The sequence below is a fragment of the Telmatherina bonti genome (assembly GCF_933228915.1).
Source record: "Telmatherina bonti genome assembly, chromosome: 13".
In the NCBI taxonomy this organism is placed as follows: domain Eukaryota; kingdom Metazoa; phylum Chordata; class Actinopteri; order Atheriniformes; family Telmatherinidae; genus Telmatherina; species Telmatherina bonti.
In genome coordinates this window covers 28,821,762-28,845,217 of record NC_136611.1, presented here as the reverse complement: position 1 = coordinate 28,845,217, position 23,456 = coordinate 28,821,762, and the positions used below count along the sequence as shown (strand labels likewise).

Below are 23,456 nucleotides of genomic sequence, written 5' to 3'. Positions count from 1 at the left end.
TCATCAGTAAACTGGTTAATAGTTGTGGGAGAATCTGAATCAGCTATGCACTGAACAACGTTAGTTATTAATCTTAAGTTGATTTTACGCTTAACTTTGCTCTTTACTTGTACTTTTACATACTTTGTTTTTATTGTGCTGCGGCTTTGTGTGGAGATTTGCTGCAGCTGACTTTGCTCGCGAAGAGACAGGAATGAAATGGACTAAATTGCGAAATTTAATGATCTAAACTGCTCATATTTTACATGTCTAATGTATATTAATGTGTACTGTTACTTTTAAAGAATAAATAAATGAACTAAAACTCACATGTAAAAGCGTCTGTCCCTCACAGGTGTAAACCCTTCATTCATTCCTCTGTTTAGGTTGTATAAAAAGCAACATGTACACGCTGCTGTACATCCACACAAGTCTTAGATGCGTGTTTTGGATTTTTCCACTCTTATGGTTAAATATGTGTGTATTACCCTCCTTTCCAGGAGAAGCACTGCCAACAGAAGTACAACGTGTCATGCATCATGATTCTTCCACAGTACCAGCGCAAAGGCTACGGCCGCTTTCTCATCGACTTCAGTAAGGATGCTGATCTTGAGCAAAGCACAATGACTGTTTACAGCTGTTTTTATAGACAAATTAATGATGCAAATGTGTGCTATGTGGGACTAATAGTGTTTGTCTATTTTCTCTGAAGGCTACTTGCTGTCAAAGCGAGAGGGGCAACCAGGATCTCCAGAGAAGCCTCTGTCAGACTTGGGTCGGCTGTCCTACATGGCGTACTGGCGCAGTGTGGTGCTGGAGTGTCTCCATGAGGTCCGCGACCGACAGATAACGATACGGCAGCTGAGTAAACTGACGGGGATCTGCCCGCAGGATATCACCACCACCCTGCACAGCCTCAACATGCTGGAGCAGCGAGGAGAAAGGTCAGAGCAGGAGTCATACTTGGAAAGACGTCTCACTATTTAATGTATAAGTGATGCAAAAGATGGGCATCACCCGTAGTTTAATGTGGTTGGAAGATTACTCCAGGTTGCAAAGGTTCTGGTACATTGTGTTGATTTAGTTGGCAAAATATAGAAGTCAAACATAAACATAAGCCATCTTCACTTGTGTAGAGCGCAACCTGGAGGCAGAGTTGTGAAGCTGCTGTTTGTTTCTGCTGTTGCTTCCTCAGACTTGTGTTGGTGCGACGAGAGAAGATAGTTTCCAGCCACATGGCCCGTCTGAAGGCGCGGCCACGGCAGCTGGAGGTCGACCCAGAGTGTCTGCGCTGGACTCCGGTCATTGTAACAAACAGTGTGGTCTCTGATGAAGAAGGGCACGACGATGATGAAGACGAAGGACCAGAGGGAGACAATCGCAAAGAGGTAAATATGGTGACTGTTGAGATGGCGAACTGATTTCCAAGCTGCTTTACGTTTGGATTGGTTCATTCATTTTGTAATATGTGAACAGGTCAAACCGAGTCACAAGGCCCCAGCTGTGCCCTGGCAAATGCAACAAGGAGAGATGAGGGATGATGAAGAGGAGGACGACGAGGAGGAAGAGGAAGAAGACAAAAGCTTTCTGGGGTTTCCTATGAGCCAAAGCTCTCCAAACTCCCCTCCCGTCCGCTGTCCATCAGTCATTCCGGAGCAGCAGCGATCCGCTCCACCAACAAATGGGGAGCGAAGACCACGGGGGCGCCCGCCCAAAAACTGGCCATGGGGCAAAGTTAAGAACAGCGCACGGGTCGGACGCCCTCCCAAGATTCGGCCAATGGAAGATGAGGACGATGAAGATGAGGAGAGTGCTCTGGGAGGGAAAACAGCAGCGTCTTCCAGCAGCCCACCATCCCTTTTTACCTTGAACAGACCAGCTAGCTCAGCAGCCTTTCACACCCTGGACAGGCAGCCCTCCATACCCCCCACACGAAGAGGCCGGCCCCCCAGGAAAAAGAGGGGTCCGAAGCCCAGGCTTGCAGAAGGGCTTGGAGAGGGCCTGTCGCAGCTTCCTATGATGCCTCGGACAAGCGAGGGTCTTTCTGTCAGGAAGAGCTGCTTCAGTGAAAGCAGTGAAGAGGACGAGGATGACGATGAGGATGAAGATGATGAAGAGAGTCGGCCATCCTCCCCTCCCATTCTCCCAAAGGCGCCCAAAAGCAAGGTATGAGACAAAGATGGGATTTACCAAGCATTGGGGTGGGAAAATCGAATCGAAAAATCAGAATTTGGGATTTTTTGTTTCACAATTTTGAAAATGATTTTTTTAACCAAAATAATCTATTTTTTCAAATAAATAAGAATAATCCGTTATAAATTCTTTGTCATTTTTATTGTTTTTACTTGTCTTCTTGGGCATTATTGCAGCAGAATGATCTTCTGGCTACTGTGTTTTTTTTTCCCTAATTGAAATCAAGAAAAATGACTAATAAAAAAAAAAAAGGTTTTATACACCTATTTTGTTTTTAATCCACAACAATCAGCAATATTGAAGAATTGTGAGAATCGCAATTTAAATTAAATCGGCACCCAAAACATCAGAATCTAATCGAATCTGGACAAAAGCAAATCGTCGCAGCCCTACTGAGCTTTACTTCATTTCCTCTTTAGACAGAAATCCAACCCAGTTTGGATCTTTGCTCCGTCATTAGGTGTGTTTCCATTACACCTAGAAATTGCACGAAAACTAAGTATCGCAATAAAAAAATCGTTAATCAAAACGCCTACATTTCGAAAAAAAAGTCTCAAATGACACTAAAAAAGTTTTTACACTCTCATGAGTATTTTTTTCCAGACGGTTCGAAATACATCACAATATCACATATGACAAAAGTGTAATCGAAACACTTTTTTCACATTTACGTGTCCCCGAACGTGACGTGGGGGGTCATGACCAGTTCAATTCCGGTAAAGATGGCGCGGTGTGGAACAAACAGCGAATTTTAGATGGTATGAGTTTTGGAGAGAAGCTTTGAAAATCTGTAACAAACTCTCTGCAGCAAGTAGAAAATCCCAAAATAACGCTACATGCCTACTTTACATGAATCGCAGTTTTTGTAAAATCTCACAAGAGTAACGAGATATTACAACACTTGAGGCTAATGCGCTAAACGCTGTTCAATGGAAACACCCGTAAATCGCAATTGTTGTTTGTGGAAACGTACAAATATTGCTTTTATTTTGCAAAAAAAATGTGATGGAAACGAAGCTATTAACTTTTCCACAACTGTGTTTGTACCCAGAAGCCGCTGAAGAGGCCTCGCTTTCGGCGCAGTCACCCTCAAAGCAGCGTGGTGACAGAGACCATTTCTGAAACCACAGAGGTGTTGGATGAGCCCTTTGTAGACTCCGATTCTGAGAGGCCCATGCCCAGACTGGAAGAGGAGACGTCCCTAGGCCACCTGATGCGACATTATCCCCCAGCAAGATCTGCCCTCAGATTGTCGCAACCGTCGCCCAAAAGGGTGCGCCATTCCAACCTCACAGACTCAGAGGAGGACGGTAAGGTTTGGGGAATTTTATTTGTGACTGGTTGCATATATGCAGATTTAATTGGTCTTGTTTTGTCTTCTTAGAGCTAACGCCTGTGCTGAAGCCCGTAGCCACTCTGTCAGCAAACTCATCTGACATGCCATTGGCCAACCCCGAGGTTCCGGTCAAGAAGAAAAAAGGCTGGCCCAAGGGAAAAAGCCGAAAGCCGCTGCACTGGAAGAAAAGAGGACCAGGGAAATCACCGAGTGGGTCCAACCAGCAAGCCACCGACGGCCAGGCCCAAAGCGGGGATCCTCAGCCCGCCAAAATCAAGATGAAGCCTGGCCGCAAGCCGAGGAGCTGGTACCTGCAGCGGGCGCAGGAGGAGGCAGAGTGGAAGGAGAAGGAAAGACAAAGTCTGTTGGAGCAGAAACTGGACAAAGATATAAAGCTGCTCCAAACAGACGACCACGCCACCAAGAGAGGCTGCAGAGACAACAAACACAAAGACTCGGACGATGAAGATGACTATTTCTCCAAACCTGCTGAGCAGAAGCTCCCCAAAAGGCGGGGGAGGCCGCCAAAGAATCGAGCGCTTCACCAGCTGCCACAGCCTACCCCGAAACCACTTCCCACTTCTGAGCCGGATGAAGAGGAAGATGATGATGAAGAAGAGGACACTGAAAGAGCCTGGGAGGAAGACAAACCCAGCCGTCCGCCATCCCGTCCCTTGCTGTCTCCTTCCTCTTCTACTTCCATCTCAGGGCCTCGGGCCCCACCGTCTCGGCCTCATGACACAGACATGGGCGACAGGGAAGAGGACGATGACGACGAGGAAAGGGACGAAGAAGAATCTGGCAGCGTGGGCGGCAGCAGCATCAACAGGCGAGTAGCAGTCGCACCAGGTTCGGGAAGCAGACGCAGCGAAGACCACGACGCTGACGACGAAGGCGACGGACGCTTGGACGACAAAAGCAACAGCAGCAAGAAGAGGAAAAGTCAAGACTCAGATGACGAAGATGACGACGAAGACGAGGAGGAGGAGCCCGCCTTGCAAGCAAACTCTCCTCCAGTTAAAGAAGAACCTCAAGGCGGAGAGGCTTTTTTAGACATGGAGAACAGCGTGGCGCGGGACTACGTCAGCAAGCAGGAGGAGGAAGAAGAGGAGGAGGAGGCTGAAGATGAGATGCAGGAGCCCAAGTGTCGGCCCTCCTCGGCGGACCCGCAGCAGGAGGAGAGGCGGCGCAGGGAGCAGGAGGAGTCCGCTGCAGCAGCTGCGGCCGTGGAAACGGTCACAGCCATGTCGGTTTCTTCTGAACCCATGCAGCTGCAGTCTCTGCATCCGGACGACAAAGACGTCACGCTGTTGATAGAACCCCAACACACACACCCGCACTCCCACCCTCACCAGCACAGCGATTTCAAAGAGGAGCTGGGCCACCATCACCCGCACCACCCCCACCACCACTCCAACGAGCTGGACCTGGAGACAATGCAAGCCGTCCAGTCTCTGACGCAGGGGGAAGCCCAGGAGGAAGAGGCCGAACCGCAGCCTCACCACGGGGCTTACCAAGACTGCGAGGAGACGCTCGCTGCCTGCCGCACCCTGCAGAGTTACAGCCACACGGGGGAGGCCGAGGAGGAGGCGCTGGCTTTGGTAGAGGAGTGCGGTGCGTCTCAACACAGCAGCCCTCTCCCTAATCCCCCAGTGCCACCCCTGCCCAATCAGCCAGTACGGTCCGTGAACAGTCCCGGTTTGCCTTCTGGTATCGTGGACTCGACACAAGCTGGGCAGAGGGGTGGCACACCCGGTCCCACTGCAACCGGGGGTGGGGGTAGCGGTGCAGGCAGTGGCTACACCCAGATAACACCTGAGCATCCTAGTTCTCTCTCCGCCCCCTCCCAGCAGAACATGGAGACATCGCCGATGATGGATGTGCCATCGGTGTCGGACCACTCGCAGCAGGTGGTGGACAGCGGCTTCAGTGACCTGGGCAGCATCGAGAGCACCACAGAGAACTATGACAACCCCAGCAGCTATGACTCCACCATGGGGGGAGGGGGCAATGGGACAGGCAACGGGGGAAATGGAGGGGGGATGTCGGCTCCTGTGGTTGCAGGAGCGCCTACAGCTTCGTCGTCGTCTTCCTCCACCTCGGCCACCCCGTCCTCCTCCTCTCAGTCCAACAGCTGCTCCTACGTCCAGGCTCCCAGCCTCACCTCGTCTACAGGAACCGGAGGGTCCCAGCTAGGGATGGGCAGCTGCAGCCTCATCCAGCAGACGGGACCCGGGCCCAACAGTGGACCGGGTGCCAGTAATGTCGGCGGCACTGTACCCCAGCCCCCGCCACCCCCACCGCCTTCCAACACACCCAGCTGTGGGATTAAGTCCCCTCAGAGCTGCGGTGTGATTGAACGACCTCCCAGCACCAACCAGCAGCAACAGCAGCCACAGTCCCAAAAAAAGGTTCCACAGCAGCCCCCCCAACAGCAGCAAGCCCCCAACCCCCAGCCCCCGCCCTCCGCCCCGCCACCGCCGCAGCAGCAGTCCTTGTCCCAGTGTAGCATGGGTAATGGCTTCGCCTCCACTCCCATGATAATGGAGATTCCAGAAAGCGGAGGTGGAGGAGGGGGCCGCACCCTCTATGAGCGCATGGGTCAGGACTTTGGTACCGGGGGCTACCCTCAGCCCTCCGCCACATTCAGCTTGGCTAAACTCCAGCAGCTTACAAACACGATCATGGACCCCCACGCCATGCCGTACTCCCACTCTGCCTCCGTTACATCCTACGCCACCAGTGTTTCTCTGTCCAATCCCGGGCTGGCCCCTTCCCCCCACACTCCTCTTTCTCAGGGCCAGCCCTCGATGACCTCGCCTCCTAACCTCAGCTCTGGCTCCATGAACCTGGGCTCGCTGCAGCTGCAATGCAACATGCCCACCACCAACATCAGCCTGGGACCTCCGCACACACAGCGGCTGCAGGGCCAGATGACGACTGTCAAAGGCCACATCTCCATCCGCTCTAAAGCCACTCAGCAGCTGGCCCCCGCCCCGCACCAGCAGCAGTTGTACAGCCGCAGCTCTGGAGCCGTGGCCATGCAGGGCACGCCGCGCACCTTAGCCGTGCAGCGCGGTATGATGCCAAACCTCATGCCTACGCCGGCGCCGTACAATTCTATGAACATGACGCCGCTGAACGCCATGTCGGCCGGCTACAGAATGCCCCAACCCATGATGAACAGCGGTTACCACAGCAACCCTGCTTACATGAATCAGCCAGCTCAGTACCCCATGCAGATGCAGATGGGCATGATGGGCGGGCAGGGTTACCCCCAGCAGCCTATGCAGCCTAATCACCACGGCAACATGATGTACACTGGCCCCTCCCATCACAGCTACGCTGGAGTCCCAAAACAATCACCTTACATGAGCAGATGAACAGCAATGAAATAGAAAAAGGAGACACGAGGCCAGAGCCGAAGCTCGCTGAACTATAAATGTCCATCACTCCTGTTACCTAAACCAGCGCCTCTGCAGGCAGCCGGGAGTCCAGGTGATTGGAGACTGAGAGCACGTCTGGGTTTCCTGTTTTTCTGTGTTGTCATTTTGTCCCTTTTTATTCGGGGATTGTTCCCTCCTCCTCCTCCTCCAGTTGGATTTGAGGCTGGACGTGTACATGGACCTCATGGGGCCAGGTGTGCGTTTGCCTCCGAGTCCCAGCAGGAGAACAGGGAGCGACGTTGAAGAAATGACACTGAAAGACAATACAGGAGGACGCCGCTCTCGGACTAACAGAACCACAGTGGTTACCTGAATATATTCAACCATGCACACAATCTTTTAATTGTTATAGGAAGCCTTACTTTGAAAAAAAGAGACAATGAAATATTGTAGGCAAAATGTCTTTTTTTTTTTTCTTTTTTTTTTTTTTTTTGTTATAAACATGTCAAATATTATTTTTGTTATGGTTTTTGTTGTTTGTATTTTGGAATACTTATGTGCAGTCTGACCTCTTATATGCTTTGGTCTTTATATGTGTGGCATTTTCTCAAACGGTGATACATTTGTGCACTCAGACAAAAACCCCAAACGTCTCTGAGGCTGCTCGTTCGGCGGGCTTGTTCACGCGGTTTGGAGAAAGCCTGCGGAGCGAATCAGAGGTTGTTCAGTCGTTTCCAGAGTCTCTGTCTTCCCCGGATGGACGGTGTTGTACCAAAAAAACACAGCAAAGACACAGAAGAGACAAGTGCGTTACTCTCTAATGCATCCATAAATGAAGCAAGTAGCATTATTTTCCAGTTTTCTGCCACATTGAAATGTTTAGATGTAAATATTCTGGTACTTCCCCATATTCACACAGCACGCGCACACACACACACACACACATGAACACACTGACTAGCTGTTGCCAATCAGTGGCTAGCTCAGGAAAGTACAACATTTAGCTCTTTTTGTCCACACTCCACTGACAAAACGGTGTACAACGTCAGCCTTTCTTTATTTTCTTATTTTAGCAGTGTCGGAAATGCTGTGAGATTTCCACTCAACGGCTCAAAGAAAAGTGGGTTTAAAGAAGCTAGCCTCGCTTCCTCAAGTGTTAGCAACCCAAAGAGGTCGAGGACTCTCCAAAATGAATGGTGTATTTTGTTAAAACTGTAATTCTTCTTCCTTTCTGCAAACTTCTGCACTCCCATTGACTAGACACACGGCAGCAGACGGTTGGCCTTTGTGAAAGGTGTGCCTAAATGCCTGATCTAGTGCGTGGTTCGGCCCCTCGGATGGAGGCTACCTTAGATAAGCAGGGTCTGAGGTCGCGTTGGTGACGGCGCTCAACTGGCAGGCGGAAAACCAGTTGATGTTTTTGTTCCATGTACCAGTATTCAAAGTCAAAAGAGGAGTTTTTGCTTTTCTTAAGGACTCGACATGCATACTTTGTGTGTTCTGTTCTTTCTTTTTTCCTTTTTTTTTTTTTTTGTTCCTTTTCTGAATTTTATCAGACTGGGCAGCTTTCTTTTATGACACAAGCTGACTCTTTTCGACTTTAGAAACCTATTGTAGAGAAAATGTTTTTTCTATAATATAAAAGGAAATTCTGACATTGATATTGGTACTGTCATTTTTTTCACTTCTGTTTCTGGAGATAAAAAAGAAGAAAAAAAAAAAACATATTTTTTAGCTCGCCTCTTGGGTAATGATTACTATGAAATTCAAAATGTAAAAAAATTACCACTCACTTTTAGTGATTTTAAGATGCCTTTAACCTCTCCATTCCATCTCATCTCTAGAGTTTTTCTATCTTTGTGTAGTATATTAATGCTATTTTAAACAAAAAGGACTACAGATATCTAAAGGTCACTTGGCATTCTGTTTGTTTTGTTTGGTTTTTTTTTTACTTGTGTGTGTATAGGATGATTTCCTTACATTTAAGAGGCATGTAAAAACGAGCTCAGTATATTTGTCTGTTTATATTGCTTCCCTTTTTGTATCCTTTGTAATTGTACATGTTGCGTTGTATGCTAAGAGAGAGCGCAAAATAAAGAGAGGGGGCGACAGCTGAGCGCGCAGTGAAGGCGGAACAGCGCTCGGTCACCTCAGCTCTCTACTCTGTCCCTGTATGTACTTCCATTTATTCTTTTTTTTTTTTTTTCTTTCTTAGCAAGTACTTTCAAAGAACTCTGTACATTTTAACATAAAATGAAAATAAATTATGTTGAGCCACTCACGTTTCCTTCCTGATGTCGCGCTTGTCACATCACGTTTTCGGGTTTCTGTTCCCAGAATTGCAAGTTTTTTGCACATTGTGTGTAATTGGATCATGCAGCTATGCAGAACAGCTACGAGGAGATATTTCTACACACTGCATGCAGTATATCACGTTTTCAAGACACCTCCAATCAGGGCTTTCACCAGGCACTGTCATTTAAAAATCCTACAATTGTGTTATTGAGAAGTAAAGTATAGTGTGTTCACTGTTAAGGGTTAGCATCTCATTTGTAATTGAAGTTTAAGAAATGAATAAATGAAAAAGATTATTTAATATTCAGTATATTATAAACGGCTCAAACTGAAATTAATGTTAAATCCAGTGTTTGTATTTGAATCAAACAGAGTGAGGGATAGATCAGGTTCTTTCAACAGGATTCAGCTCAGAATCACTTTTTCATTTCCTAGTTTTGTTTTGTTTTTTAAAATGTTTTCCACACAACCTCAGTGACCCCAAGCAGAGCCTCCCCTTGTTTAGGGAACGTCTGGTTTAGACTAGTACAGGACTTCTACGTCACACCCCCACCCCAGAGTAGAAATATCCAGCCTCCCCATTTTTCATCTCCACCCAATTTCAAGTTGAAACCATGCTGCATCCGCCATACTGTGGAGATAGGAGGTGAAAACTTTGATCATTTTACCCATTAGCTGTTATATAATTGTATACACACGACCATATTTTCCTCCAATGTTTCATCTTCTGACACGTAAATCATACTTGTTTGTTCTTTGTTGTTAATCCCCGCCTCTTTACCATTAAAGCTAAACCCAGCTACAATGCATGACTCAAGGCAGAACTAAATCTAAACAGAGAGCTCTCTGTTGACAGCTATGGCCGAGCTGCAGATGGCGCAAATGTAAGATTTTAAAATTAATCTGCCAATCAAGTGTTTTTCTACCAGCTTGTCTACCTGGCCCGGGTTTACTGCCCTTCAAAGAATAATGACAAGTTTCCAGGATTCTGAGAACAAAGAGGACGTGTGTGGAGTGGAGTAAGTGGGTCTCCCCCCCTCTCTGCTAAAAAACCAAGATTATATAAGTTCATGAGGTTGTTTTTATGTCTTGCAGGATGCATCATATGCAAATTCAGCTGCCATCTTTGACTGGATTTCTGCTTGGAGCCTGCAGAACAACATGCACAGTCAGAATGGTATGTACAACACGGAAGGAACCAGTCTTATATTTCTGACACTACCAGCTGACCAGTACTGATTTCTGAGAATGTGTAAAGTAAAAAACCTTTCTGATTGTTTCATTTTCTTCTCAGCTTGTATAATTTGACCTCTTCATCTGAGTCTAATTAAAACTTTTGCATCTAAATCACCACAATATTACAAGTGTTGAATAAAGTCGAGCATAATTAGTGGAAATAAATACTTTTGTTTCGCACAGAAACAAAAGTTCCTAAAATATTTTATTTACTTCTTTTTCAGATTATATCCCTGATTTCATCCTAGCATGTGTGTGAACATGGTTTTAAACCCAGAACCATGAGTTTAGACTTTCTTTTTGTCTTTTTTTCCCTCAATGTTTGGCCTACATTTAGGTTGCATTACGCATGTCTTTTGTTTGTTTTTTTGTTTTGTTTTTTTTAAGAGAAAGTGCTTCTCCCTACAAACTTTGAAATTCCTATTTCAATTTTCCCCCAAACACTGTCACGGGGAGACATATATTATCCTTCTGAGTCACTAGAGGACAAAAGGTTCTCACTCAATAACTGCATTACTGATTTATTACCACTTTTTTATTTTTATTGCTTAGATTGAGCGATGAACTTCACTAGAATCTACCAAATATAAAATAAACTATTTAAATGCATGACTTCACTGTTTTTATAAAGAAAAAAAATCATAGAAAATGAGTTGTTTTTCAATACATGTGAGTGGAATAGGAATCTTATTTAAAGATCAAGTTTGGTGTTTTTACTCATTTAAGTACATATAAGACTGATTTATATAACTCAAATTGCTATTTAAAAGATAAAAAATACTTTGATGGAGGACTTGGTTGGTGGTTTTGTTTTGGATTTAAGATTATTGAAAGATTTGAGGGGGGAAAAGTGAAAAATATGTTTGTTTGCAAAGTTTTTATTGAAGTTTTTGGGAGAGGACTTTTTTTTCTCTTTTTTTTACCTCCCAAAAGGGTGGTAGATTGAAACAAACCTTAATGATAAGACAGGGCTTCAACTCGGCTCTGTTCTCTGACTGAATATAAATAAAATAATGGCTAAAATACTCAAAGTGACTCAAAACAGACTGCACTGTTTTGTTGGTTTTTTTTGTTTTCACCTGTTTGCTCTTTTCTTTGTTGTTGTGTTTTCTTTTGTTTTTTATCTGTGACAGTGAATGTCTTGTTCATCAGTGTCATGTTTTAAAAAGCAATGGAACCACGTCAAGGCTTTTTTTTTTTTTTTTTTTATCATGGAACAGGCAGAACACTTTCCAGCTTTATCATAAACTAGCACAATTTACTGTCTCAGTTACATTTTCCTTTTCGAAATACTGCTCATTCACATTGTTTTACCATTCAGACAAGTGGTTATTCATACAGAAGTAGAATATAAACTTTGGTTTTTATACGTATGCTGATGAATGTCTGAACATACTGTTTTAATAATTTCCAGAATTAGTCACATGAGCATTTCTGACTATAACAGAGGAGTAATGGAGCAGTCAGCTGTTCATTGTGTGACTGATTCTTTCAAGTCAGTAACTAAACAGCTGCTAAACTGGTTAAAAAGCAACTGAATAATGTTATAATCTCTTCATAAATATTACTGTAGCTTATATACATACAGTTGTGCTCATAGTTATTCATACCCTTTCATTAAAGAAGGAAAAAAAACAGCTGCCTGTAAAATAAGTTGAAATTGACTAAAGTAATAATAAATAAAAAAATTTATGAAAATCATTACATTATTTTCTAATTATGGTTCAATATAAATATTTTTTTTAAAAAAGCAAACAAATAAGATAATTTATTACATATTGCATCACTCATAAACTAATATTTTGTTGAACAATCCTTTAATGTTTCCGCTACAGTCCGGTGTTTTCTGTTCCTCTCAGTCAGACTTCTGCACCTGTTGACAGGGATTTTGTCCCACTGTTCAACAGAAAAGTGCTCTAATTTGTCCAGGACCAATTTGTTTGTTTGTTTTTTTCTTTCTTTCTTCAACTCAATTAAATGAAAAAACAGTGTCTTATATTGGTAAATTATATTTTTGCACATTTTTAGATATTGTTCCTTTTTAAAGTCTCCAGTTATTTGAGTGACTGTTGTAAATTTTTCTTGAATGAAAGGGTATGAATACATATGAGCACAACTCTTAACAGTATTGTGTGCAGCTATCTGTCACTCTATTATTTAATAATTATTTCTTTTCTTTTGCAATGAAATATCTATAATTTTTAATCACAACACAACAACAAAGAAAGTATTCAAACTCTACACAGCTATAACCCCACCAGTACCTTGGTGTATAAATGCCTATGTGTCTAAATGGAGAGGAACTCCACAAGATGAAATCTGATACTGGAAACAAAATGTCAGACCAGGTACATTTGAAGCCAATCAGTGTGCAGTTTTACTGGTGTTTACCGAAACCCTCCCATCACGGACCAATCACAGCCAAATCACGAGCCTCCAGGTTCCACGTTATAGACCTATGACTCGACAAAGTGGGCGGGGTTTACAGCCTATCTGGCCTCTGATTGGTTCGTTGTGAACTTCTATCCGGTTTAGCATCAGGATCCGCCACCACCTAACGGGAAGCAACGACGGCTGCTTGATCTTTCATTGGGGAAAAGAGGTGAAATCAGACGAAAACGGGAAAGAAATTGACTTCGGTAAATCAGCTTTAGGTAATTAATATCTCACATGCAAAATGAAGTTTTTCCAGTGAGTGGTGTTCCGTCGTTTGAATGTATTTTCATCTCGTGTTGCTCTTGTCATGAGACTGAGGCAGGAGGACGGGACGGATGGAGCATCTTAATGTTAGGAGGTGAAGGCCTGCATCGCTTAATGATGTGGATATTTAGCTGGCCACTCGCTGGATCGTTGTTTATTTTAAAAAATAGTGATAATAAAAATAAAATGCAGCTGTAATTTGTCGCAGCTGAGTTAAAGCCGGCTGAACTCGATAGCTTTTGTCGCATGTTTAATGAGTATCCCGGTGTCATATTTCCAGTCAAGACTAGTCTGTCATGTGAGCAGAGGAGGGCTTTTTTCCTTTCTTCTCCACATTTTGGCAGTGAACTCCTGTTTTCTCTTCCTTAGCTAAGTAGAAAACCTCTCACAGGAGGATAAGCTTGATCATTTATGATCAGTTTTGTTCTGCTTCAGGTTTAGGGTCCTGTTATACAGCATGCTTTTTTCAGTGTTAGTCTTTTGTGAATTGGACATCATTTAAAAAGATATTTGTTACACATTTTTATCTGTAACTTTTCTTTTTGTTTTAGAAGAATGTACACTATCTTTATCTCTATCCCTTTGGTTTTCTCTTATTGCTTTCAGCCTCTCGGCCTCCAGTCAAGATGATCCACAGTTTATTCCTGATAAATGCTTCGGGGGACATTTTCCTGGAGAAGCACTGGAAAAGCGTGGTCAGCCGCTCTGTGTGTGACTACTTCTTTGAGGCACAAGAGCGAGCAACTGAGCCGGAGAACGTTCCACCAGTGATCCCCACACCGCATCACTACCTTATCAGCGTGCTCAGGCATCGCATCTACTTTGTGGCAGTCATCCAGAGCGAGGTGCCGCCGCTCTTTGTCATCGAGTTTCTGCACAGAGTTGTCGACACATTCCAGGTTAGTTCCTCTATGTTTCTACACTGCCTTTAATCTCATTTAAAACTCACGTCTGACTTAAAAACAAAAACAACTCATACTTTTGTTCTCAGGATTACTTTGGAGTCTGTACAGAAGCTGCCATCAAGGACAATGTAGTCGTGGTCTATGAACTTCTAGAGGAGATGCTGGACAATGGGTTTCCCTTGGCAACAGAGTCCAACATCCTCAAAGAGCTTATTAAGCCTCCCACCATCCTCCGCACAATGGTCAACACCATCACAGGTCATCCATCTGCTTTTTAATCACAGTGTCACTGCAGGAAAAAAGAAATATTGAGACTATCTTGTCTTGTAGTGGCAGTTATGTCAGATATAATATGTGCTGATGTGAGGTAGGGCTGTGACGACATGCTTTTGATTTGATTCGATTCCAATTTTTTGGGTGCCGATTTTATTTAAATTGCAATTCTCAAAATTCTTCGATATTGCTCATTTTTGTAGATTAAAAACTAAACAAAAATTATAAAACTTTTTTTTTTTTTTGCTTGTAACTTTTCTTGATTTCAGTTAGGAAAAACCAACACAGAAGCCAGGCCATCATTCATCATAATACCCAAGAAGACAAGTAAAAACATCAATAAAACCAATAAACATGACACAAATTTTATAGTGGATTAATTTTATTTAATTGAAAAAAAAAAATTTAACAAAAAAAAAATCTATTTTAAAATTGTGAAACAAAAAAAAATAATTTTTTTTAAATTTTTTTGATTGGATTTTCCCACCCCTAATGTGAGGTGCTGTTGTCCCTATAACTACAACCATTATTAAATAAGTTTATTCAGGTTTAATTCTTTGACATATATAACATTTTTTGTGTGTTATACTACTTATATAGTAGTACTTATATACTAAAGATACTTCACTATGTATGAAAATGTTGTGCTGCACATATATTTAAAGCGGAAAAGCTGTTCATAGCAACACTTAATATTTGCTTTCCAGGCAGCACCAATGTGGGTGAGCAGCTCCCCACTGGCCAGCTCTCAGTGGTGCCATGGCGACGAACCGGCGTCAAATACACCAACAATGAAGCCTATTTTGACGTGGTGGAAGAGATTGATGCTATCATCGATAAATCAGGTACGCATCTAAAAAGCCTTCACTCTTTGTTTGCATGAAGTTCTTTATACCTCCAAGTCAACTTTACTGTTTTATTTCCTCAGGTTCCACTATCACAGCAGAAATTCAGGGAGTTATTGACGCTTGCGTAAAACTGACAGGGATGCCCGACCTCACGCTCTCATTTATGGTAAGTTTGGTCTTTTCTTTTTTTTTTTCTCTTTTTTTTCAATGATTTTACGTGTTTATGTGCAAGACCAACATACTCTGACTGACTCAGATTTTTCATTATTGAATCATTTTGATTTAAATCTGTGAAAAGTTTAATTTCTTTGTCAGGAGGAACATGATGCGTTCTGACAACATATCAGGTTTTGTTTATGCAGCGTTGTTAAACTCTGCGTCTCTTCCACAGAATCCTCGGCTGCTTGACGACGTCAGTTTCCACCCGTGCGTTCGGTTCAAACGCTGGGAAGCTGAGCGGATCCTGTCCTTCATCCCACCTGATGGAAACTTTCGCTTGCTCTCGTACCACGTCAGCTCTCAGAAGTTAGTGTTTATCCATGTTTGTGGACATTATTTTCCATCTCTGTGTCTGTTTAGTTAGAACTGCTCTCCGTATTAAAAATACCAAAACTGGTTTACAAAATTTTAATGTTTTTTAAGGGACCTGTGTGCTGACCTCCTTCTTCTTCTTCCTTTCCAGCCTGGTGGCTATACCTGTCTATGTCAAGCACAACATCACCTTTCGAGAGGGGAGCTCTCAGGGTCGTTTTGACTTGACCCTGGGCCCCAAACAGACCATGGGCAAGGCTGTGGAGTCAGTCCTAGTCAGCAGCCAGCTGCCGCGGGGTGTCCTCAACGCCAACCTCAACCCCTCCCAGGGAACATACACCTTTGACCCAGTCACAAAGGTACTTAGAAACTGAAATTGAGCACAGGTGTGCTTTAAGTACCATGAATCAGTCAGCTTTGATGATACTTCATATTGACATTTTTTATGTTTTTTTCTTTTACAAGTTGTTGACATGGGATGTTGGTAAGATCAATCCACAGAAGCTTCCCAGTCTGAAAGGCACCATGAGCCTGCAGGCCGGAGCCTCTAAACCCGACGAAAACCCCACCATTAACATCCAGTTCAAAATCCAGCAGATGGCCATTTCAGGTACGCTCACATTCACACATGGCGTCTTCTTCACCCTGTCATGGTGATGTGTTTCCAGGAATTCCTTCATTTCTAGTGGGGAATACTTTACATCACATGTGAACGATAACCAGCCTGTTTTTAATGAGTTTAATACACCGTTTAATGTTATTTTTCTCATCAGAATATCCACTTTTTGTTTGTGGCGGAAGGAAAATGACCCCCCTCCTTCTCATTCAGTCTGCTTTCATCACATTGTTGCTCAGCTGACTCCCACCTGACCATCCTTTTCTTAGACTGCAGTACCGTAATTACCACTAGATGGCGCCAAATGCCAAATATACCGTAGCACATCAATTTGAAGATATGAATCTGAATATTAAAATTGAATTGTATTCCCAACAACTTATCACTCTCTTCTGGACTGATGATAAATTCTGATGTATAATTTAAGAGATGTGGCTTAGGTGAGTGCTGTTCAGTTAATATGCAAGACAGTTTAATCCCAAATAACTAATAAAAGTGAAGAAGGTCTCTCCTCTTATGGGTGGTAAAAAAAAATCCATCTGTCACATCAGAAACTTCTGCTTGAACCTCTTTATACAGCTTCAGCAGTATCATTTAGTAATTATAGAAATTATTGTTGGGGGTAGTCTTGTCTGCTGTCCCTTGGTACAAACTAATAATAATAAATTTACTCTGTTCTGTATCTGTGTCAGTCACAACGGTAGTAATTATCCAACCTTTTTTATGGTTACATTAAACTGGACTTTAATTTTTTCAGACAGGGTAAGAAAATTACCGTCCCATAAAATTTCAGTCTTCACTTCCTCACTCTGGGAAAAACTCTCAAAAAGTGAAACTACAACAAAAGACACAGTCTGCTTTGGTTGTTGTGACCCTGAATTGACTGTCTTACTTAATTCAGTGATTAATAGAGAAAGTCAGCCTCAAATGAGCGTGTAAATCAGATTATAATCCAGTAAAGTCTACACTTTTAATACCTGGTTGTGATGCTTCATGTAGAAATTTCAGCGCTTCCGTCAGTCAGCGTCTCGTGTCTGGCTGAACGACAAGGGAATGTCGTCGCCAATCTGCTTGGTGTTCACGATGCTTTTAAAACCAAACTTCTGTTACTTATTTGGGACAAAAGGTTTTATTTCTCTGATTTACTGTTTTTATTTGCAACTGCCTTTTAAATGTTGCACCTCTACTGAATTGCTAACGGGGTCGAGGAGAACGGTTAGGGTTTGGGTCTTTGTGGCAATGGAAACATGTCCGCCTGAGATGGATGTTAGAACACACAGTTATGGGTCCCATGATGATGAAGCATATGTGCCAAGCGAGCCGTTGATGCAGACTGGGGTGCTGCATAGGAACCTCATGTTCAGCAGATGAATTCTTCAGGATTGTTGTCGATTGTCTCTCTTCACAGGGCTGAAGGTAAATCGACTGGACATGTATGGTGAGAAGTATAAACCTTTCAAGGGCATCAAGTACATGACCAAGGCTGGCAAGTTCCAGGTCCGGACTTAACGACCACTTCTCTGAGAGCACTGGACCAAACCACCATGAGACTGTTGGGGCGTTTTAATGGGGGAAGGGGAGTCGCTACATTCCCTGTGTTTATGCATTTATCTTCCAAGGTTTACCCACACAAACTGGAGGCTCCTTGTAGCAGTTAGGAGTGGGACGATTACACATACGAAATGAAACCTCTGTTAACTGGTTAGAGCTCTGTGATCCAGAGTTTAAACCAAGTTTTTTCTGAAAGATTTCCACTCCTGTCCAAACTGAGTCTGGTCCAGACCCAACTTATGTTTCCCCTCAAATCTACCAGGAGCAATATGGTCAGAGTTAGTTTCAGTCAACCTGAGCACTTTTATGGGAACTTTTTCTGTGAGACAAAACTGGATTTCAGATTCCCGCAAAGAAAAAGAACCAATCAGCAACTCATTCACTGAATCCGTTCCCCTCGATGGACTTTTTAGAGACAGATTCACTAGATTGGATTATGTGATAATTATAAATGGGACAAATGATGTATAAATACAACGCAAGATTTCTAACGAGTCCCGATAACATACACTGTAAGGCTGGATAGAAATTCTGTGTTTTATCAAATAGCCTCTGGAGGAAACAAAAGGGTTGCCTGGCTGCAGATTGGCATGGTAAACCAGGTCTGAAAATTAGTGACATGGATTAGTTGAAGATTTTAAGATTGAATTTGGTACATTTTGTTAAAAAGACCCAGAAAAAGCTTCCAGCTGTTAAGAGAATGAGCTCATGTAATGATTACACACTCCAAAGAGTCCTCGCTGTAAACCGCCAATGAAAGTCATCACTGTATTTCTTTCCATTTGTTTTGTTTACTTCTCTTTGTTTTCTACTTCTTCTGAGTTACAACAATGTGATAATTTTTGATTGCTGTCCTGGTGCTGGTATACTGACATGAACGAATGTGACACTTGGAACCGTCCTCATTTGGGCACTTTAATGTCCGCTGGTACCAACATGTCGTTCTGGTGGAAATGAGACGAGAAGCTGTTTGTTACCACCAAGGTCTCTGGGAGAAGTTTCGGTACATGTTCAGCTGTTTTATTCAACATAAGTGTTTATTTATTAAACAAAAAAAACCACTCATTATGTATTGTTGTGTCTTAATGCTGGCTTTACACGAGTGAAGCTAAATTTTAACCATATCATCACCAACTTTTAGGGTAGCTTCCAAAACAGGTTTTCTGTCAAACATATTGATGAAAAAGGAATTTGAGGTCTGATAGTTTGGTGATTTTTCATGGTGAATCACTTCCCTTGCTGTCAGACAAGCTGTACAATGTGTGTTTTAAACACAGAATCCTCAACGTTGTCATGGAAACGGGGCTTATTTGGAAAAATCTGCACAAGGGAAATGATTCATTCATGCCTCTGGGTCTCTACAGAAGTCAGCCCACCATCACACTGGGCTCCCTTCGAGCGAACACACACACACACACACACACACACACACACACATACACACATTCATGGTTGGTGCAAATGTCTGATTGATTCGTCTGAATAAGACGAATATATGAAACCATGTAATGAGACGAGATACTTCCAGAGAGATGTTGGATGTTTGCATTCTGTGTTTACAGCATTTTGGGTTTTATCTTTGCTATACAGCCTCCAATGGAGAATTATGATGATTAAAGAACATTAATAACAAGATTCAGTGTGTAAAAACTGACTCATTACACTGTTTTATGTTTATCAAAACTTTAAGTTGAAGTTTATTTCTGCCTCTGTATTAAGTCAGATTATGTTAAATTTCAGTAATATTTCAGCATACACATTACCTTCACTGATGAATGTTTGCTCTTAGCCTTCTCAGATGTCTCTTAATTTATTATTCTGTAGGTGGGACATATTTGGAGAGCAGTATGCAAATCTAAGCGGTGTTCTGGGACATAAGTACAGATGACAGTGTGGTCCACCCCCACCTATATGTTTGGGCGGTGCAGCTTGTAGACTGTATCTAGATAAACACCCCAACTGCCACTTTCAACTGCAAGGAAGTTAGTTTGGATGTCAGGGAACAACCAGACAATCCCCAAGATAGAGATGTGCTAAGAAATGAAAACTAGTGGATTACCAGTCAGACAGGTTTTATGTGCTGCTGGTCGAAGTCCACAGCTTGCTTGGTCAGATGAGTTGAAGATTGGGCTTTTTGGCTGCAGGGTTCATGTTGAGAAACATAAAACTGGAGAAACCACAAGCGAACTGTACCCACATGGTGGTGGTACCTTTATACTGGTCTGCCACCAGTGGAATTGGATTAAATGATGAATAACAACCTCATAGTTTTACAGGTTTAAACCGAAACCATAATTTTAACAATTAAGATTTGCTACAGTTTGATGTTACAAAATAACAGTAATTACAAGCACATCTAATCCAGTCATGAAAGATAGCCAACACAGTCATTTGAAAAGATCCCTGAAAGTCACGACCTCAGACTTTTCTAAATTCACATGTGGACGATGTGTAGTCAGCTAATTAAAGCAAAATCTGGCAACATTTCTCCAAAAACCTTAGTGATTGCTACATAAAGCACCTAGTTAATGAGCCATTATTAACTATATATATATATATATATATATATATATATATATATGCATACATATACACTTATATATGTATGTATATATACACATACATACATATGTATATATATATATATATATATATATATATATATACACACATATATATATATATATATATATATATATATATACACATATACATATATATATATATATATATACATATACATGTATACATATATATATATACATATATATACATATACATGTATACATATACATATATATATATATACATATATATACATATACATGTATACATATACATATATATATATATATATATATATATATATATATATATATATATATATATATATATATATATATATATATATATATATATATAAAAACCTCAAGCAGAGTGGCAGACCAGTACAGACTTCTATTTCAGTTTTGCTGGATCTATATATATATATATATATATATATATATATATATATATATAAAATGCACCTGAGGCTGTCATACTTTAACTGTGTCAGCCAGGGGCTGCTGCCGCTCCACTGACCACAGCAACCAGATCACATCCAGAGACCCTTCACAGCTAAAGGATCTGCATCCGCATTCCCTTCATGATGTCACCACATTTAATTTATTTAATCTAAAACCCACTGATGATATCACAGAAACCTTCTTCTAGCCTGCTTCTTTATTCTCCGCATGAGCCACCACTCAAAGTGACCTGATGCTTCATAAACAGCATTTCTGATCATCTAATGGTGACTTCACCAGTTAACTTCACAGGGGCCAGTCTGGACCCTCAGCTTTTGTGTTGTGACGTCACCGGCCCCTTTGCTCCAGCTGGCGGGAGTCCACTCCATAATTTACTGATGACTCCAAACCCTTCACAAGATACTACCTTTCCTCTTTTCTCTCTTTGCTCTCACCATCGACCGGACTGCAGCCTTAAGGCAGAGTTATATCATTAGGCTCTACCTTCTTCCTCCCTCCTCTTGTTTGCGCACAAGTTTTATTTTATTTTTACTGATACGTATATTTATAGTTTTAACTTCCAAACTTTTACACGACATTCCTCAATCTTTCTTTAAAAAAAAAAAAAAAAAAAAAAAATATATATATATATATATATATATATATATATAGCTTTAGTGGAAATTGATCATTATCTTGTAAATGAAGAGCTGACGTGAAGGGGAATATCGAGGCATTTGATGGTAAGAGAACTTTTTATCGTGGATTTTTTTCCCTTGAAAACTCAAATTCAGTCTAATTTTTGAAGTTTTGAGTGGTATTAATTAATATTCTATCAATATACAGGCGGTAACAGATGATCGATGAATGACACCGTCAATACTTTGACTAAAACATGCATTTGTTAACTTTTTATTGATAGCGGGACCTGACCCTTGCGGCAGAGCGAGAAGGGGTCACGTGGATGTAAATCTCAACGTATTCGCGGTGAAAGTGGCGTTTTTGTCACTTGTGCGTAATTAGCCGCGTGCACTCACGCTCAGCGCCCTCGCGCCAGATAACAGGCGCTATCCTAATGTAAATCTAAGGATAGCTGTTAGTTTTTATCTGATTGCTGTGATCATTAGGCGGTGGGGGGCTGGCCTGGCCTAGACCCCCTGTAGGGATCGCTGTCGGAGAGCACGTGGACATACAGTAACAATAACAACAGTAGCAGACGGCACCTGACAGTAGTGACTTGGCGCGCTCATTAAAGCCTGCGCGCACGCGAACGAAGCCACGTGTTAGTGATTTATAACATGTAGTTAAATATCCAAATCATGAGTCAGCATTTATGTAGTCTTCACGTATTATAATTTTTTAAAACAATTATTAACTTAAGGAAAGTAAACCCAAACTCTCCTGAAGTAATGTTCTTTGTAACTTTGAGTCTTTATATTGTAATAAAATAGAAATTATTTGTGTTATGAGGTTTTAGCTCTAGTTTCCACGAGACTGTCGGTTATTAAGCTAACATATTTTAATCTTTGCCACAAAGTCACATATAGATATACAAGTCTCTAGTGTTCTTCTATTAACACTAAATACTAAATACTAGTCTCTTCATTTGACATTTATATTAAGTTTGAAGCTCCATTTTGAGATAATTGGTTTTAGCATCCTGACATGGTGACAGTGCTAAAGCTAGCAGCAGTAGCAATAAGTGTTTTCAGCCACTTAACTTAAAATGACTGAAAAGTTACATTTATTTGAACTTCTACTTATATCTGCATATGTAGGGAAAAAATGTTCGTTATTAAGCATTTAATTTGTTTTTCATCAGTTTGGGACACAATTTACAATATAAAAACAATACTTAAAATGAAAAGCAAATTATTTGAAGTATATCTTGCCAGTTGAAAAATAAGAAGTCCACAGGTGACATACATACTGTCATACAGCCCAACATTTAAGTTATTACAAAGCCTAAATATGTGAAAAAGGTTGCTTCACTAGAGGCCACGTAACCAAGCACTAGATAGGAGACATTGGGTTTTCTCAGTGCAAGTCTCTTTACTGACGGTTGACTGGAGTGCGTGACCCTGAGACAAAGAGGGCTGTTCCTGGCATCAACTTTTCATCCCCCACTTTCATTCAGGGAGATGCAGGCCCCTGTCCTAGTAGGGTCTGCCATTAAAACACAGTATCTTCTTCTTCTCAAACTGTGCACGTAGGCCTGTATGGCTATAAGCCAACTCGATGCACAGCTGTGTTTTAAAACCAGACAATGTCCAGACAGAACCCAGGAGTGTGTGACTGGACTCTAATCTCTAAATGTGTGAGACACACCAAATTTCCTGTATAGAAGATTAAACACATTCTTTAGACATCTGAAGTCTGAACTGATAGTCAAAGATTTTGCCTTTTTATTTGTATTATTTCACCTTTTTTTCTTTGTGGTCTCTTCCAGACAGTACCCAGGCTGGACAAACAGCCATGAGTCTCCAAGCTTCAACAATGCTCCAAACAAAGTGGTGGGCTGCCAGCCATTCTTCAGGGTTGTTGGGATAGATGAATTCCAGACTGGAAGTAACGACCCAGATAATCCAGAGCTGCCTGG

At 42.1% G+C, this 23,456-nt stretch overlaps 2 protein-coding genes across 3 annotated transcripts in view; both read left to right on the top strand.

Moving 5' to 3' along the window:
- The window catches only part of kat6a (K(lysine) acetyltransferase 6A), a 29,289-nt gene extending 20,118 nt beyond the window's left edge, over positions 1–9,171 (top strand). Inside the window, exons 12-17 of one of the 2 annotated variants that reach the window (XM_079251268.1) lie at positions 480–573; positions 692–923; positions 1,175–1,367; positions 1,456–2,145; positions 3,227–3,482; positions 3,557–9,171. In XM_079251268.1, coding sequence (XP_079107394.1) covers positions 480–573; positions 692–923; positions 1,175–1,367; positions 1,456–2,145; positions 3,227–3,482; positions 3,557–6,891 — 4,800 coding nt within the window. In that variant the 3' untranslated portion in view covers positions 6,892–9,171. Of the gene's footprint in view, positions 1–479; positions 574–691; positions 924–1,174; positions 1,368–1,455; positions 2,146–3,223; positions 3,483–3,556 lie in introns of both variants that reach the window. The other variant, XM_079251267.1, reaches the window with a different exon arrangement.
- Positions 9,172–12,982: 3,811 nt separating this feature from the next.
- Positions 12,983–18,595, top strand: ap3m2 (adaptor related protein complex 3 subunit mu 2). The gene is made up of 9 exons (XM_079251049.1): positions 12,983–13,079; positions 13,732–14,024; positions 14,117–14,288; positions 15,011–15,148; positions 15,232–15,317; positions 15,543–15,676; positions 15,834–16,041; positions 16,148–16,292; positions 17,707–18,595. The coding sequence occupies exons 2-9, from the start codon at positions 13,752–13,754 to the stop codon at positions 17,805–17,807; spliced, it is 1,257 nt and encodes a 418-aa protein (XP_079107175.1). The 5' UTR covers positions 12,983–13,079; positions 13,732–13,751; the 3' UTR covers positions 17,808–18,595.
- The last annotated feature ends 4,861 nt before the right edge of the window (positions 18,596–23,456 follow it).

Excerpts from the sequence above, each read along its gene's own strand:
- ap3m2 (XM_079251049.1), top strand. The coding sequence starts at position 13,752 with ATGATCCACAGTTTATTCCTGATAAATGCTTCGGGGGACATTTTCCTG. Across the intron at positions 15,149-15,231 it reads TGCTATCATCGATAAATCAG|GTTCCACTATCACAGCAGAA; the intron begins GTACGCATCTAA and ends TTATTTCCTCAG. Across the intron at positions 16,293-17,706 it reads CCAGCAGATGGCCATTTCAG|GGCTGAAGGTAAATCGACTG; the intron begins GTACGCTCACAT and ends CTCTCTTCACAG.